This window comes from Neodiprion virginianus, chromosome 7 (genome assembly GCF_021901495.1).
Source record: "Neodiprion virginianus isolate iyNeoVirg1 chromosome 7, iyNeoVirg1.1, whole genome shotgun sequence".
In the NCBI taxonomy this organism is placed as follows: Eukaryota; Metazoa; Arthropoda; class Insecta; order Hymenoptera; family Diprionidae; genus Neodiprion; species Neodiprion virginianus.
Window position 1 is genome coordinate 16,749,239 of NC_060883.1, and position 14,778 is coordinate 16,764,016.

General features: G+C 33.9%; 1 protein-coding gene across 11 annotated transcripts in view; it reads right to left on the bottom strand.

Moving 5' to 3' along the window:
* LOC124309325 (spectrin beta chain, non-erythrocytic 1) overlaps window positions 1–14,778 on the bottom strand; it is an 80,673-nt gene that overhangs the window by 48,280 nt on the left and 17,615 nt on the right. For 4 of the 11 annotated variants that reach the window (XM_046772879.1, XM_046772882.1, XM_046772881.1 and 1 more), the window contains exons 1-3: window positions 10,836–11,330; window positions 6,071–6,321; window positions 5,520–5,702 (exon numbers count right to left, since the gene is read on the bottom strand). In XM_046772879.1, the coding sequence (XP_046628835.1) occupies window positions 5,520–5,702; window positions 6,071–6,321; window positions 10,836–10,869 (468 nt within the window). In that variant the 5' untranslated portion in view covers window positions 10,870–11,330. Of the gene's footprint in view, window positions 1–5,519; window positions 5,703–6,070; window positions 6,322–10,835; window positions 11,331–14,778 lie in introns of those variants that run through there. The other 7 variants (XM_046772888.1, XM_046772887.1, XM_046772886.1 and 4 more) reach the window with 2 other exon arrangements.

The window sequence follows — 14,778 nt, forward strand, 5'->3', positions numbered from 1 at the left end:
CATGGAGAACGATCAGGAATTGCAAAAATTTGTTGCTATATTTAGGTATATGAATACCGTGGTTATACCCGATTCAAAATAAAGTTGCTATGAAAATTTCTCAACTGTTCGAACTATACACGAAAATTTCTCAACTATTCAAAATGCCTGTTACTTGCAGAAATAATCGATTCTTGGTATGTATACATTAGCATGAAATGCCCTACATAAAAGTACTGCGTAGAAATAATAACGTGTAAAAAGACTATAAAATCGTATTGCGCAGAAAATTGTTGCAGAAGCAGTGTGTACTCGTTTTTTTTTTTTTTTTATTTTATTTTATTTTCCCAACGCCTTACGTTTTATACTTCCCCTGAAATGGCTATATAATGTAACGTGAAATCTCGGAAGTTACTAAACACAAATATACATACGACGGAAACCATGTCAGGCACTTGGACGCCTTTCATAATTTCCGTTTTAAGTGCAAATAAAACCGCAACCCAAGACGGGTTTTTCTTTCACGTGAAATGCGTACAGCCGTCGGGTATTTCACATTCTTTGTTGCTGTATTATTCGTATTATACTGCATTTGTATTATCCATAGATTTTCAAATTTCCAAATCTTAAGCCACACTGTTCAAAATGATCGATGACGATGAAATCAGGTTGGAAATTTACAAATTCGTTATAGTGACGTAAATTATTAATTGTAAAATCCGCAGTCACGCCTCTACAATCTTCTCTATTTTTTCCTCCCTTCTTTCTCTACGTACCGGGAGGTTTTTTTTGAAAAGACCCATTCGTAGCGTACGTGATTTAACTTGCTCAATTTTGATTGACTGACATCCGTGCTCGCAGTCTGAAGTAAACTTCGACAGTAAGAAATTCCCTAGAATCGACCGGTTGACAGTTAACCATAACCTCTCATCTATTAAGAGTGCGTTCCGATATTAGCTCCAAATGCTGTCAACAATCTTTTATCTTTTGGGCGCTTCCGAGTTCGTAACTAACTCGGCCTCTATCCTAGGGATTTTTTAGCGCTGTTAGCTAATTTCGGAACGCACTTAAGCAAGGTTGGCCACTCTGCCTACCATGCTAGTAACATTTTTACGAAGTTGGCTAGGCATGTAAACAAGATGGCAGGGAGATTCTTTCCAGAGAACCTCTCGGTACATAAAACTCACAGTCTCTCTGTCCGTCTGTATGTTCGTTTATAACTTCAGAAAGACAGAACCAATTTTGGTTACTTTTTTTTTTTGTGAATAGCTACGATATCTGGGAGTCGATTATGTAATTTCACTTTTCTGATTGGTTGACTAAACTTTGCAAACCAATCAAAATGCTTGTATAGTGAGAAATGTAAAGAATAAAATTACATAATATCATCCCGGGTCAGGTTCTAGGTTATATTTCATTACAACCAAAACAGTTTAGGAGATATTACGATATTTGTAGGCCAAGTCGGAACGGGATCACACATTTATGCGAACGGTGACTAAACTCTTACAGATAGAGGAAAGTTATGCCCGAGAGTTTTCAAGGTATCGATAAGCTCTACAAAAAAAAAAGTCCGCGAGAGCATATAATATGCCAAATAGTTTTGCGACAAGAAGCATTTGATAATGTTCATGGCCAGAGCCGTAAGAAGCTGCTAGTCTCTTCGTATTGTACAGCAACGTTCGTTAATGCCTTGGGCTTCCGTCTAACTTGTTCTCAGTCCGAAACAAAATGCGAGCTCGATTCTATATGAATTATGTGACAATGACTGGCGATGGCAGCCAACGTGAGAGATTGGGAGTCATTGTCACATAATTCGTACAGAATCGAACTCGCATTTTGTTTTAGACCGAAAACAAATAAGCCGGAAGCCCAAGGCATTAATGAACATTACAGTACCTACGTGCCAACACTCTTTTGACGAAATAATAGGGGCATCACGTCATTTAGGACCCGGTATGTGTAAGCAGCTGCAAATCTCGTCGACTAGTAAACAGATAATGGAAGAAAGCGAAAAAAAAATATGTAAATGGATAAAAGTGGCCGTCGCCATTTTAGCTCTTCGCGGTCCCTAAGCTCAAAGCCGTACATCTGGCGTTGTTCTTCACGGACGAGGCAGATCAGGTATAACTGTAAACTGCAAGGTGAGGAGGACATAGGTATATAAGTCGCATTCCACGCCAAATCAACCAGTTTTAACCCTCATCGTTTTTGATTTCATTGAAGTTTTTTTTCGGTAATAATAGCATCTCTGAAACGCTCAATATATTTTTTATTACTGTTTCTTTTACAGCAGTCACTTCCAAGTTACATATATACTAATCTTCTCAAATTTCACCGTGTTTAAAGACCTCGAAAAATTATCAAAAATTTCACTTTTCTCTGATCTTTCTCAATTAACCCGATGATGGTAAGATTGTTTTTCTTTCTTTTTTTAAGCATTGTAAGTCATGGAATTTTCTAAGAATCTACCTTTAGCGTATTACGAATTTTGAAAAAACTTTCTAAACATTTTCTCACTCATATTTCATGGAAAACACGATTAAATTCCGTGGAAGGTGAAATAATTTTTTCACTTTTCTTGTCACAATTACAAAAAATTTTATATAAAAATAAAAAAATTACCATCTTAGTGAAAAAAGGTTACCAAATTCCTAACAATTATATTCTCTATGTTTAAATTATTGTACAGTCAATTTGCTGATAGATTCAGTTAGTATTTTTTTTCTATAACACTGACGTAATTTTCAACGATTAGAATCTAGTTTAAAGTATACCTCTTCAAAATTTTGGAAAAATTTCAAAAAATCAACTTCACTATTTGAATATTTAAAATTTTATGAAACTTTTTTGTTCCCATTTCAAAGACGATAATTGCTGATCAAGATCGAAACCAATCTCAGTTAAAAATTCAAAAGTCGATAACAATTGAACTTCAAAGTTTGTGACCTCAAAGTGTTGGGATGAAAAAAGAAAAATTTCAAATAAATTCAAGTTTTTGAAAATCCTAAGATTTACTTGACAACGGTTCAACAGTATTAAAAATAGTGATGATAAAAATTGATTTATTTGGCACGGAATACACCATAGGTATACCGGCACATACAGTTTGATAGAGAAGCGTAAGTTCGGTTCGCATTATTTACCAAGTACATCACGGTTGACTGATTCGCATGATTCGAGCGGGCACAGCTATGTAACACGTGCACACATTGCATGTATATCCTCGCGTTCTGGTTGAGCGTCCCAATTCCTATAACTGCATGCGTTGCGATTCAATGCATTAACCTTCCAACTGGTGCGCCGTTTTCAGTACACGCTGCGGAATCGCTATTAAGTAGCTTACTATTTTATGTATAACATATTCAATGCGAGTCGTAAACTAATATCGTGATCATTAAAATTATACGGTAAGTATTTGTAAAAAGGCCCTAGCATATCTAGGTTTTTTCCATCTTATAGCGTCTTCAACTGGCTGCACTGAGTACATGTTCCCTAGGATTTCGCCGTGGCTATTGGTTGAAAACTGGGGAAATCGCACTCAGTGTAGCCAATTGAAAACGCTATTATGAGTCACTGTAGATGCTGAAGAAAACGTTCAAGACGTATCACGTGTACGATTCGGTAAAAAAAAAAAAAAAACTGGACAACGGAAAAATTAAGAAACATAGATTTGAAATCAATAACTGATAAGAATTCAGTTTTCATATCTCCTTTGTACCTAAACATGATTTTTTGTTACTTTAACTGGAGCGAAATAACTAATTATATTTTTCCTATTATTTGCGAATATCTCGATACGGGCCCGAGACATCAAAGTTGATACACGTAACGGAATAAAAGTCACGAAACGAATTTGTAGCTCTCATCGAGACTTTCGAAAAATGTATTCTCGCAATTATGACAGCTGAATTTAGAGCATTTCACGTAACACTATGTCGTCACATTATTTGGGCCTTATATTAATCTATCGATTGAAGTCACTGAAAAACATAGAGATTCGTCGCAGCATTAAATCACCAAAAATTCCACAAGTCAACATTTGCCACGCCACTATTTACATCGTTCGATACCGTATAGAATGTGACGATTTATTAAATTCTCATTGGTCAAACCGGAGAACATTTAATCGATAATTTTATCTTATCCATCTTTACTCAGAAAGGTACGATATAGATATAATATTAAACAATTTGTAGTATGAAGCAAGAACTATCAAGGCAATTGAATATCACACGTTAGTTCTGAACAGTTTTCATCCTGAAATATATTATTATTGGGCATTTTCAAAAAAAACCGGGAATAAATGCACAGAGTTAGTAATCACGTTAAAAAAGCTCAAATCTCTAAATCAATTAACGAGTCATGCTATACCAAAAATGTGTGCCTGAATTAGCGTGTCTTCGTTTTATTCTTGTTAATTCTTGTTAATAGACTCGAAGCAATTCAAACTTTCAAGAAATTAGATAAATGTAAATTGTAAGAAAAAGTTGAATTACAATTGATTTAAGCTAATTGGATAACCAACGTAGAGAAAAATATGAGAACGGATAGCATAGACACAATTTATTGTACGAGGTATGTTACGTGTAATATCAGTTTCCGAATGTATAATTTAATTTTAAATAGGAGCGGATATTGCGGAATGTCTGAGCATGAAATCATCCGTCGCGCACCAACGATCTATATGTATAATACATTTATTATACATGCGAAAATAGAGGGTGATTCAAATTTAACTGCAGTCAAGGAATTAAGAAATTTGATATACGTGAATCTCGGTTTTACATTATAGAAAGATTACTGAAAGTCAAAATTTTCGAGGAAATTTCGACGAGAAAATGATAACAATAATTGTTATATTTTTCATTGTAAAATTTGTTTGGCAGATCGTTACTTTCTACGAAATGATTGAATCAGCTTACGTTGGCTAATAACTGCAGTCGCTCCTTTCTAAAAATGAAATTCATTTTCGAAAGTCGATGTGAAACAGTAATCACATTGCTTGTGCATACCCGTGTTGCAATCTTATTGTTGGTCAGTTTGTTTCAGAAGAAATTTTAGGAATCACATATTACATGCAGCGAACGATTCGAAGTCGATAAAAACAAAAAAAAAAAAAAAGAAATGATAACACGGACAAGATAATATTTCAAGGCGACAAACAAGATACAATTACTTGCAAAATTGCCGATAATGTTCGGCAAACAAGTCTCCTATCACTTCGGAAAATCAGGCTCAAATTATCGCGAGACCTTTTAAATTTGTTGTCGATAATATGACGGCAGCAGGTGTATTTTTTAATGTGCCTGAGATCGAAATAAAAACGAAAAAGTGGTTTTTGTGTTTTAAACGTGATGAATTAATTTCGGTGGTTCGTTTTTTGTTTTCTTTTTTTTTTTCAAATTGTTTGCGAAACTTTTTGCGTCTGTAATACAGACGTAAATGATGTGAACAAATGTAATATATTAATATGTTCGGATAAAACTGATAGAGAGAGAAGGAGAGAAAATAGCGATATAGGTGTAATGTTTTCGTACCTTCGTGTGAAGAAACGCCAGAGATTTGTTGACATTTTCGATTTTGTGAACCCGCATCCGGCCGTTGTTTGGTTTAGCTAGTCTCTCCCCTGAAATTATTTCAAGCAGCTTCAAAAGCTTCTTTCCGTCCGCCAGATCGGTGAATAAATCCTCGACTTCCATCCGCGCCTGCAGCGGAAACACCTTCGTAAATTCACACTCGTCTATTACACACTTGGGCTTGTAAACATGAGATTCGCAAAATAATTTTCCTGCTAATACTGATAGAAAAAGACGATATTTACATAAAACTAACAATCGCGGTTGTATTTTACTGTTTTATTTTTTCTCTCTTTCTTGTATTTCTCACATTTATAAATAAAAATTTATCTCATCACGATGATCCCGTTTTATTTTCTTGCAAAAAAATATCCTGAAACTGAGATTACAATTTCAAAGAAATCGTACATAAATCCTTTTTTCCAACAGGCAGAATGACATTGAATTTTTTAAAATGAAGCACAAGGAACCCGAGAACGACACACCCCCGTCAGAAAATAATAAATACTCGCCTTGAGCAAAAAGGAGTTGATCCATTTTGTGAAAGTTTTTTTCTGAATGTGAAGTCTTTCTTCTTGCAGGGCCTTGATACGGCCCTGCTCAAATTTTAAAACATCCTCTCTCTGAGTCATTCTTCTCTGAATATTTGGACCACCCCTGTATCTGTCGACCCTCTGTGGGAGATGCCGCGATGGGAAGTCGTAATCGTAGCTCTGTTTATTTGGTACGACGCGGCGCCCCGCGCTGGTCTCATACTGCGCACCTGAAATCACATCGGAAACATACAATAATTCTTCTTTTTATCTCCGAATCCAGCCGCCCATCACCGCAACACGAGAATCACTCTGGGGTTAGGCCATATTTCATATTCTTTCGTCGTTCGATCATTTTTACCACGGTTTCAAAAGAATTTTTCAGGAGCATAACGCCTACATAATACAATTCAGAAAATCCTCGGAACCAAACAATTAGGATACAGAGCGTCTAGAATAGGTAACTGAATCAAGTTCTGATGAATTTTAGAACAAAACTATTATTGAAATTCGAGTTGCGCGGGTCGGTAGGAATGATGGAAAAGGAGAGGAATGATAGAATAGGATAGGAATACGGAACTGGAACGAAACGATGGAACGAGGTAGGAACGTGAGTCTGGCGAGAAACGATGGAATGGATTAGGAATACGGAACTGGATGGAAACGATGGAACGGGGCAGGAATGGTGGAATAGGAGAGGAACGATGGAATAGGGTAGGAATAAGTTAAGAATGTGGAACAGGAGGGGAACGATGAAACAGATTGATAGAGAGTGAATGGTAAAGGGGCATTTTTGACCAAATTCAACTCGTTTAGTCTGAATTGCACTCATTCAGTCTCTGTCACGTAACTCGGTGGTTTAACATTGTTTTTACTGTTTTACTGTACGCCTAATGTTTTCTTTTTCATTTTTGTTTTTTATTTCTATTTAAATTTTTCTTAATGACCATAGATATTCGAAGATGCAAATCAAAAGCATTAAAATTTCTCCCACTTTCTATATAATGCATATTCTTATACACGAAAATGAATTACGCAGTCACCAATTTTATGTATATATGTTGCGTGTGTGTACATTGAAGTTTTATGTCTGTACACAAGGTGACAGAGGTGACTCAGGCGAGCGGTATTTCCGATAAAGAAACGCTTATCATCATTTACGTGATTTCAGAAAATATCTATAATTTATCGTAGAATTCCGAGAAGCCAGAATTTCGAACAGAACAATTATTCTCACTCAGCTGCAACAGCGGCTGACTAAGAGGAAATACCGTTCCTTTTCGTCTCTCGTCACGTTCGTCGTAGATTAAATTATTCGATAACGCACATATAATTGGACGAAGTAATTACAAATTCAACTAACTTTTTTTGTAAATCTATTCTCTTATTCTTAGTTCAAAACTACCGAAGAAATTGAAAAATTCTCTAACGATGTTGCCAAGTTGATTATTCTTTTCACCCAAATTCGCATGCAATATAATATAAGTGCCTGTTTTTTTCTCGCGTAGATGCGATAATTGAATTATGTAACTTGTGATAATTGAAACTAATTATCGTCGAAGCTGTACGATCTAATTTCACTGCATCGCTAACGCGATTTGTTCTTCATACAATCATGAAGAAAAAATTCATTTAGGTTAAAAATACAAAGAACTGAATGTGAAATTACAGGTATTTTTAGTACAAATTGCATCACTTTGAATGCTTCAAATTCACGGTCATTTTGTAAATCCGTGACGCAATTATTAGCTTCTAGCAGGTTTCACCACAGTATATCATGTATACATGCTCTTCAAGCTTGCAGGAATGTCATGCGACAAATTTATCTGTCGGCTCATTGTTACAGCAAATGTTTGTACACGGTATGTACATAATAACTACATACAGACATACGTATAATACATATACGTGTATAGATAAGGAGTAGAAACAGCGCTGCAGAAGGTGGAATGATTGCACGGAATTTTGCAATAATGTGTACTGACTTGTACAGTAATATTAATTAATTCCTCAACCTTCCGACTAACTTGTTTTCGGTCCAAAACAAAAGGCGAGTTCCGTTCTATACGAATTTGTTTTCGGTCCGAAACAAAATGCGAGCTCGAGTCTATATGAATTTTGATTTCCGGCTAACTTGTTTTCGGTCCAAAACAAAAGGCGAGTTCCGTTCTATACGAATTTGTTTTCGGTCCGAAACAAAATGCGAGCTCGAGTCTATATGAATTTTGATTTCCGGCTAACTTGTTTTCGGTCCAAAACACAAAATGCGAGTTTTATTCTATAGGAATTTGGTTTCGGCTAATTTCTTTTCGATCCGAAACAAAATGCGAGCTCGATTCTATACGAATTTTGCATTCCGGCTAACTTGTTTTCGGTCCGAAGCAAAATGAGAGTTCCATTCTATCCGAATTTTGCTTGCTTTTTGGCTAACTTGTTTTCGGTGCAAAAAAAAAAAAATGCATGCTCGATTCTACAAAAATTATGTAACAATGACTTCCAATCCTTCACGTCCGCTGCATCGTCAGTCATTGTCACACAATTCGTATAGAATCGAACTCGCATTTTGTTTTGAACCGAAAAGAAGTTAGCCGAAAGGTGAAGAAATTATTAAATATAACTGTACAATAGTTGTGTACGTGCTTTCGCTTGTCGTTTCTTGTTGATGCAAGCTATTTTCAAATTACGGATAAATAATTATGAGAATAAGTTTGACGTACAACGAGGTCTCCGAAAAACTGTGTCATGGCAAACTATTATACACGGCAATTTACCTTAAAAGAGAAATTCGATCAGTTTCGCTTGTTAGATGGAACTGAATACGATCCAAGCAAATTGAGCATGTAAAAAATCGCCTGAAGATGTTGAAGGTTTATAAGAATCGGAAATTTAAGTTAAAATAAAATGAACATCACGCAATAAATAAACCGAAGAACCTTAAAATCAAATGGAAAACATGTATGGATGGGGTGAATACTTGAACAAAGAAACGTCTCTTATACCCAACTAAATAAATATATATATATATATATATATATATATATATATATATATTTGATGATCGAATAAGTTTCAGTGAATAAAGTCATAATGAAAGACTTTAGGGGCCTGGCGGGGATTTCTCGATGCTGATAAAATATCTATTGATTTTGACAGGTATTTTGCGCTGAACTATAACGATTACAAGTATTCGAAGAAACACAAATCCAAGAAAAATGATTCAACCGATTCTCTTAGGAAGTTTCTACAAGTCATCGCTGATAATATCTAATTTCTCATCGTCCAAAAGACGAGTTATAAGATAGTCGGAAATTTTATGGTAAACAATCCAAATAAGCTGCATTAATACTACACCCTAATTCTCTTTCTCTCTCTCTCTCTCTCTCTCTCATTTTCTCTCAAAAAAGTAAAAACACGGCTAATAACAAGCGATGTAAATCAACAACAAAACTTTGCAGACAAACAAATTCTGACAAGATTCATCGGTAATTGTGAGGATTGTAATTTTAGAACATTTTAACCAGTCGTCATTTTGTATAACAAAATGTTTTGAAAGTTTTTAACCTTATCTTTTCCCAATATTGTTTTATTTCAGTGTCTAATTTCATGCAAGTATAGTTATTTTTTTTTTTGTTTTTTGTTTTTCTCGAAATTAATACTTCGATGCACCAACATTTTACCCCATTCTTGATATATTTATGACAAAATTTTACATGACATTTATAACACAAATATTTGACACAACAAGTGGCATAAGAATATAAGAATTCAACGACCTACAACAACAATCCAGGCATTGCCTGTCATCCGAACGATGTAATGCGAATGAAGAACATCGTTAGGCTAATAAGAGGAACAATAAAACGGAAGTTTCTGTTGTTGTTAACTTGCTTGGAATTAAACACACTGTAAAGTATTACATCCCATAAAGGCAGCAAGAAAAAATTAGAAAATATAATAATGTTGGTATTATTACGAGTTACTCTTACGTTGAGTATTTATAAAATTATATTCGTAAACTACGAGGATCCCTCTAAATGTTATGTAAGAATAGAAAACATCATAATTATAAACAAAACTAACGCGTCGGTCTCTCATTTCAAAGAAAACTTATAGTTTAACATTGTCGAGAAGTTCATTGAAACATTTATTATTATTTTTTCCTTTTCTTTTTCTTTCTCTCGTGTTGCAATCGTCAAATATTTAAATTCAACCGTAATCTGTTTCAGTGACTTTGTTTCTGACAAGGCTGTGAATATCACACATCTAAAATTAATCCCTAAATTTGACCGTTCCTAAAAATTCGAATTTCACGTGCAGGGATTCAATCTACCGAATTAATTTCAAGGTATGATTATGGAATTTTTAACCGCCACCGTATATAACGCATGTAATTTATTCAAATCTATCACACATATGTAAATATATATATATATATACATATATATGTTGCCAGTTTTGCGTCGATTAGATAATGGGGGGGAAAAATTCCGCCAGTCCTCCAGTCAAACTTTCTCATACATGTATATAACAAGCTTCGCTGGCATTCGGTTCTCGCATAAAATTCGAGAATGAAAGTAAAAAAATACGGTAAAAAATTAAATAAAAAAAGAATCGGAAATTTTAACTACCGACCGATCGATAGATCCTCTTCCAAATTTTGATTACAAATCAACAACGACGTCGAACTGATATAATTATATTGATTGCGCAATTAACGTACAACGTATATTTCTGTAGATCTTACCGTAAGGGCCATTATCAGTGAATCTGTACGCCATTATATTTCCAAAAGTTTCAATTGCTGGTTCGATTGATTTTCTTCTTTGAACTCTGCTACTGTTTATTCGTTGTAAAACAAATACCCAACGAAATAGGCATTTTTTATCATCTTCAATTTCGTTATTATTTCTAAATCATCGATGCATCTTCTCTCCCTTCGTATCTTCCACCGTAAATAATACACAAGTACTTGTCACGTACGAAAAAAATTCAAATCTCTCGGTGACACGTCACGCACCTGCAGCGTGAGGGAGCATATTTCACAAAAATTTTCATCATCTACATACACTTTCCGCACACGAGCCGACGTATTGAAATAATTTTTCCTCGGCACGTGTTTTACGATTCCGTTCGGGCAACGATCGTTAATTAAAAATTTTTTACACACGGACCCAGACAGGTATTGGAACGGGATTAGATGTGCTCGATTTTAACACTCGCAACGGACGGCGGCACTCACCGAACTGATTCGACGTATTCTGCAATACATATGCGTATCAGCAAAGCTACGGATGGCGCATACATGTATCCGACTACCAACCATATGTGTTACAGGAGCGATATACGAACCCATATATCTATAGAAATTGATGTTTGTGTGACGCACAATTATGCGGGGAACTCTCTTATCGATACAATTGCGATAGGTGTATAAAATATAAGCCTTAGATCGTCAGCATCGCGATGAGTCAGGAATCAAAAATTAGTCCGAGTTCCCTCCTCCCTTGATGCAATTTTCGTCAATGATTAAGGGGGTATTCTAGTGTAGAGGCATGAATTTGAGGTGTTTTTTGAAGTGCTATAAACAAAAAACAAAAAATATTTTCACCATCCATTTTTTTATCAGGCGTTTATTATTATTTCACGATTACAAAAAAAAAAAAAAACAAGTCAAAAAATAGAAAATTGAAAGTGCTATGAGTTGTTGAAGTGGGGGGTACAAAAAAAATCGCGCGCCAATGTTGTCACGATTGCAAGCATTTTCAAAATCAGAAAAAAAAAAAAAAAGATTATTAATCTACATAAATGCAGCTATCGTACTAACTAAAAAAAAGTCGAAAAAAAATTTTTTTTTGCCAAATTACGGCTGTCCGCAAAAATAATACGTTTTTTTTGACTTTTTTGGACGTTTCTGAATTTTTTAAAAATAGTAAAAATTATTATTTCGTTATAATAATAGTTCGTGCGATAGAGACATGTATTGAGAAGATTCTCACCAAATTTCAAGTAAATCGGTTCAATAGAACTTGAGAAATCATGTCAACCGTTTTGAAAAATGTAGTTTTGAGAAAAACGCGTTTAAAGTTTCGAGTAAAATTCGTTCCAGCCGAGCCAGTATTGAAGACGTGTCACTAAAATAGCTATATCTCTGAAAATAATTGAAGTTTTGACTTGTCCTTTTAAGGACACATTCTTGAAAGGTTAAGCTTTGAAAATATTAAAAAAAAAAAAAAATCGATTTTTTCAAATTTCTACACTAGAATACCCCCTTAAATATTCAACGCGTTTAAAAAAAAAAAAAAAAAATACCACATTCTTACGCAAAAGATAGACTAATTTAGGTATCTTAGATGAATACATGTATTGTTGTTACAAAATTTTTGTTTTTAGATACCTTTCGAACCAATGTATGTATAAAATGTATGACATTGATCGAACAGAAGATATAAAAAAGGTTGCAAGTCTTATTGTTATCGAATTGTTTTTTCTTGTTTTTTTTTTTTTTTTTTTTTTTTTATTAGAGAATATTGGCCTTGGCAAATACGGACTTGTTTTTAAAGAAATTTTGTTTCACGTCAAATAAATGGCGCTTGTAAACCTTTTGTTAATTAATTCTTCTCTTCGATTAATAAAAATTTGATAACAATTTGCACTTAACGTTATGTATGAATTTGTATAAGAGTTACTCGAACTTTGTGTAAGATTTCATCAAACGTACAATTTCACATTGACAAACGAGTATACATTTAGGTATAACAAATTCTGTATTAATCGTAATTTAAGGATAAGCCGTTAATACGATGATTAGATTAACGATATGTTGGAATTCCGAAGTTTTAATCTCTGCACTTTAACCTCTAATTATTTACCTTTTTTTTTTATATAATTAACGAAAAAATATATATACCATCAGTCAACTGTTATTAAGTTCGATTCAATTTTTAATGAATAATCTACCGTAATAGAAAGTAAATTTTAATGCGAATGTACGGTAATGAAAATCTATTCTGCCAAGAATTAGTTAATTTCTTGCGAACTGAAAAAAAAACAACATTTATTCAAAGAAAATAGGGTGTTTTATTAAATTCGTTGCATTATCCAAAACATCACTCACCGCTGATCGTTTTCTTAATCTTTTACTAAAATCGTTTATGTATGACATCATTTTTCACGGTACAATTATACTGATTCATTGATAATCACATACGTCATCTCTTTGGTATACCGGTATTGTATACCTATAAGCATTACATTTGCAATGATTATCACGTTAGAAATATTAATAATAATAATAATAATAATAATGATAAAACACGTCTCTACAATAAGTGTTTAATTAATTACGAATCATTCGAGCCGTGAGTATATTTTTACTGTTTACCGATTAACTGGCAACTGTCTGTGTAAAATAAACTTCAAGAATTTCGAATTCGAGTATAAAAGGATATCATTGTACCATTTTTAAACCGGAAATCAAACAGCGCCTGAAATTTTACCAGTATAAATAGGTAGACGATGTAAAATTAAAAAATGGTTAGATAAAATATTTGACACCGTATTTCCAACGGCGTTACATATACATACATGAGACATATGTATATGTGTGTGTGTGTGTGTTTATACACATCGAACCGAACGATTAGATAACGAATGATAGTGCGTTAACGGTCAACTACACGAAAAAAAGATAATACAACGTGTTAGGTAAAACCCAGAGTTTTTAGCTATGTTATACATAATTGAAGCAGCCAAAAAACTTGCACCTGCTTCAAGTACGCTTTTAGGTATATACATATTATTATACCTCGACTTCATGCGTGTAGAAAATATAATCGTGTATGAGGCGTTCTAAAATACGTTTTGCAAACACGTTGAAACCACTGTATGTGAAATGTGAATTTTATTCAGAAGAATATTATACCGCAATTCTATGAAAAAAAAAAAAAAAAAGAAAAACAAGCGGTGAAAAATGAATTTCAACAGAATTATTACGCGTTTTCGAAAAATTTTAGAAACATTTGAAAATTGATGTTTTTTTTAAACAAATCGTCGGCAAAGCGCAATATTGAAGAAGAAAAAAATTGTGGAATAAAAACGATTTCATCTTAAAAGCTATGGTCTGAAAAAAAAATATAAGTTTTGACGATGTTACAAAGGCTGTGAAATTGTGGCGCGCTTTGAACATTCGTAATTGAAAATTGTTTCGGCAATCGAATTACATTTTTTTTTAAATTAGGTATACATAATATGAGAGATATCGCTCATCGCCTGGAAAAAATGCGACCAAAGTAAAAATAGCGAGATCAAAATCTGTTCGAGTAATCGGCATGTAATGCCCCATATATTTAAACGTATTTAAACGGCTGAGGAGAAAAAGAAAAAAAAAATAGGGAAGAGACTAGCAAAAAATAATAAGATGAGATGAGAAAAAAAAACCAGAGAAAAGAAAGTTTACCGTTTTCGATTCGAGTATAATTAAATAACGTGTGCTGTTTTTTTTTCTTCTTTTGCTTTTTTCTTTCATTGTCTTGTTGCTTTTTGCAAATTTCGCCACGCGTGCAGCTCCATGTCTTAAACCGTACGTTAGGCTGCAAGATCTATGTAATATATACATATATTTATATATATTAAGTAAAGGCGTAGTGAATATATAATGTAATACATGGCTGTATTTACATACATTTTGT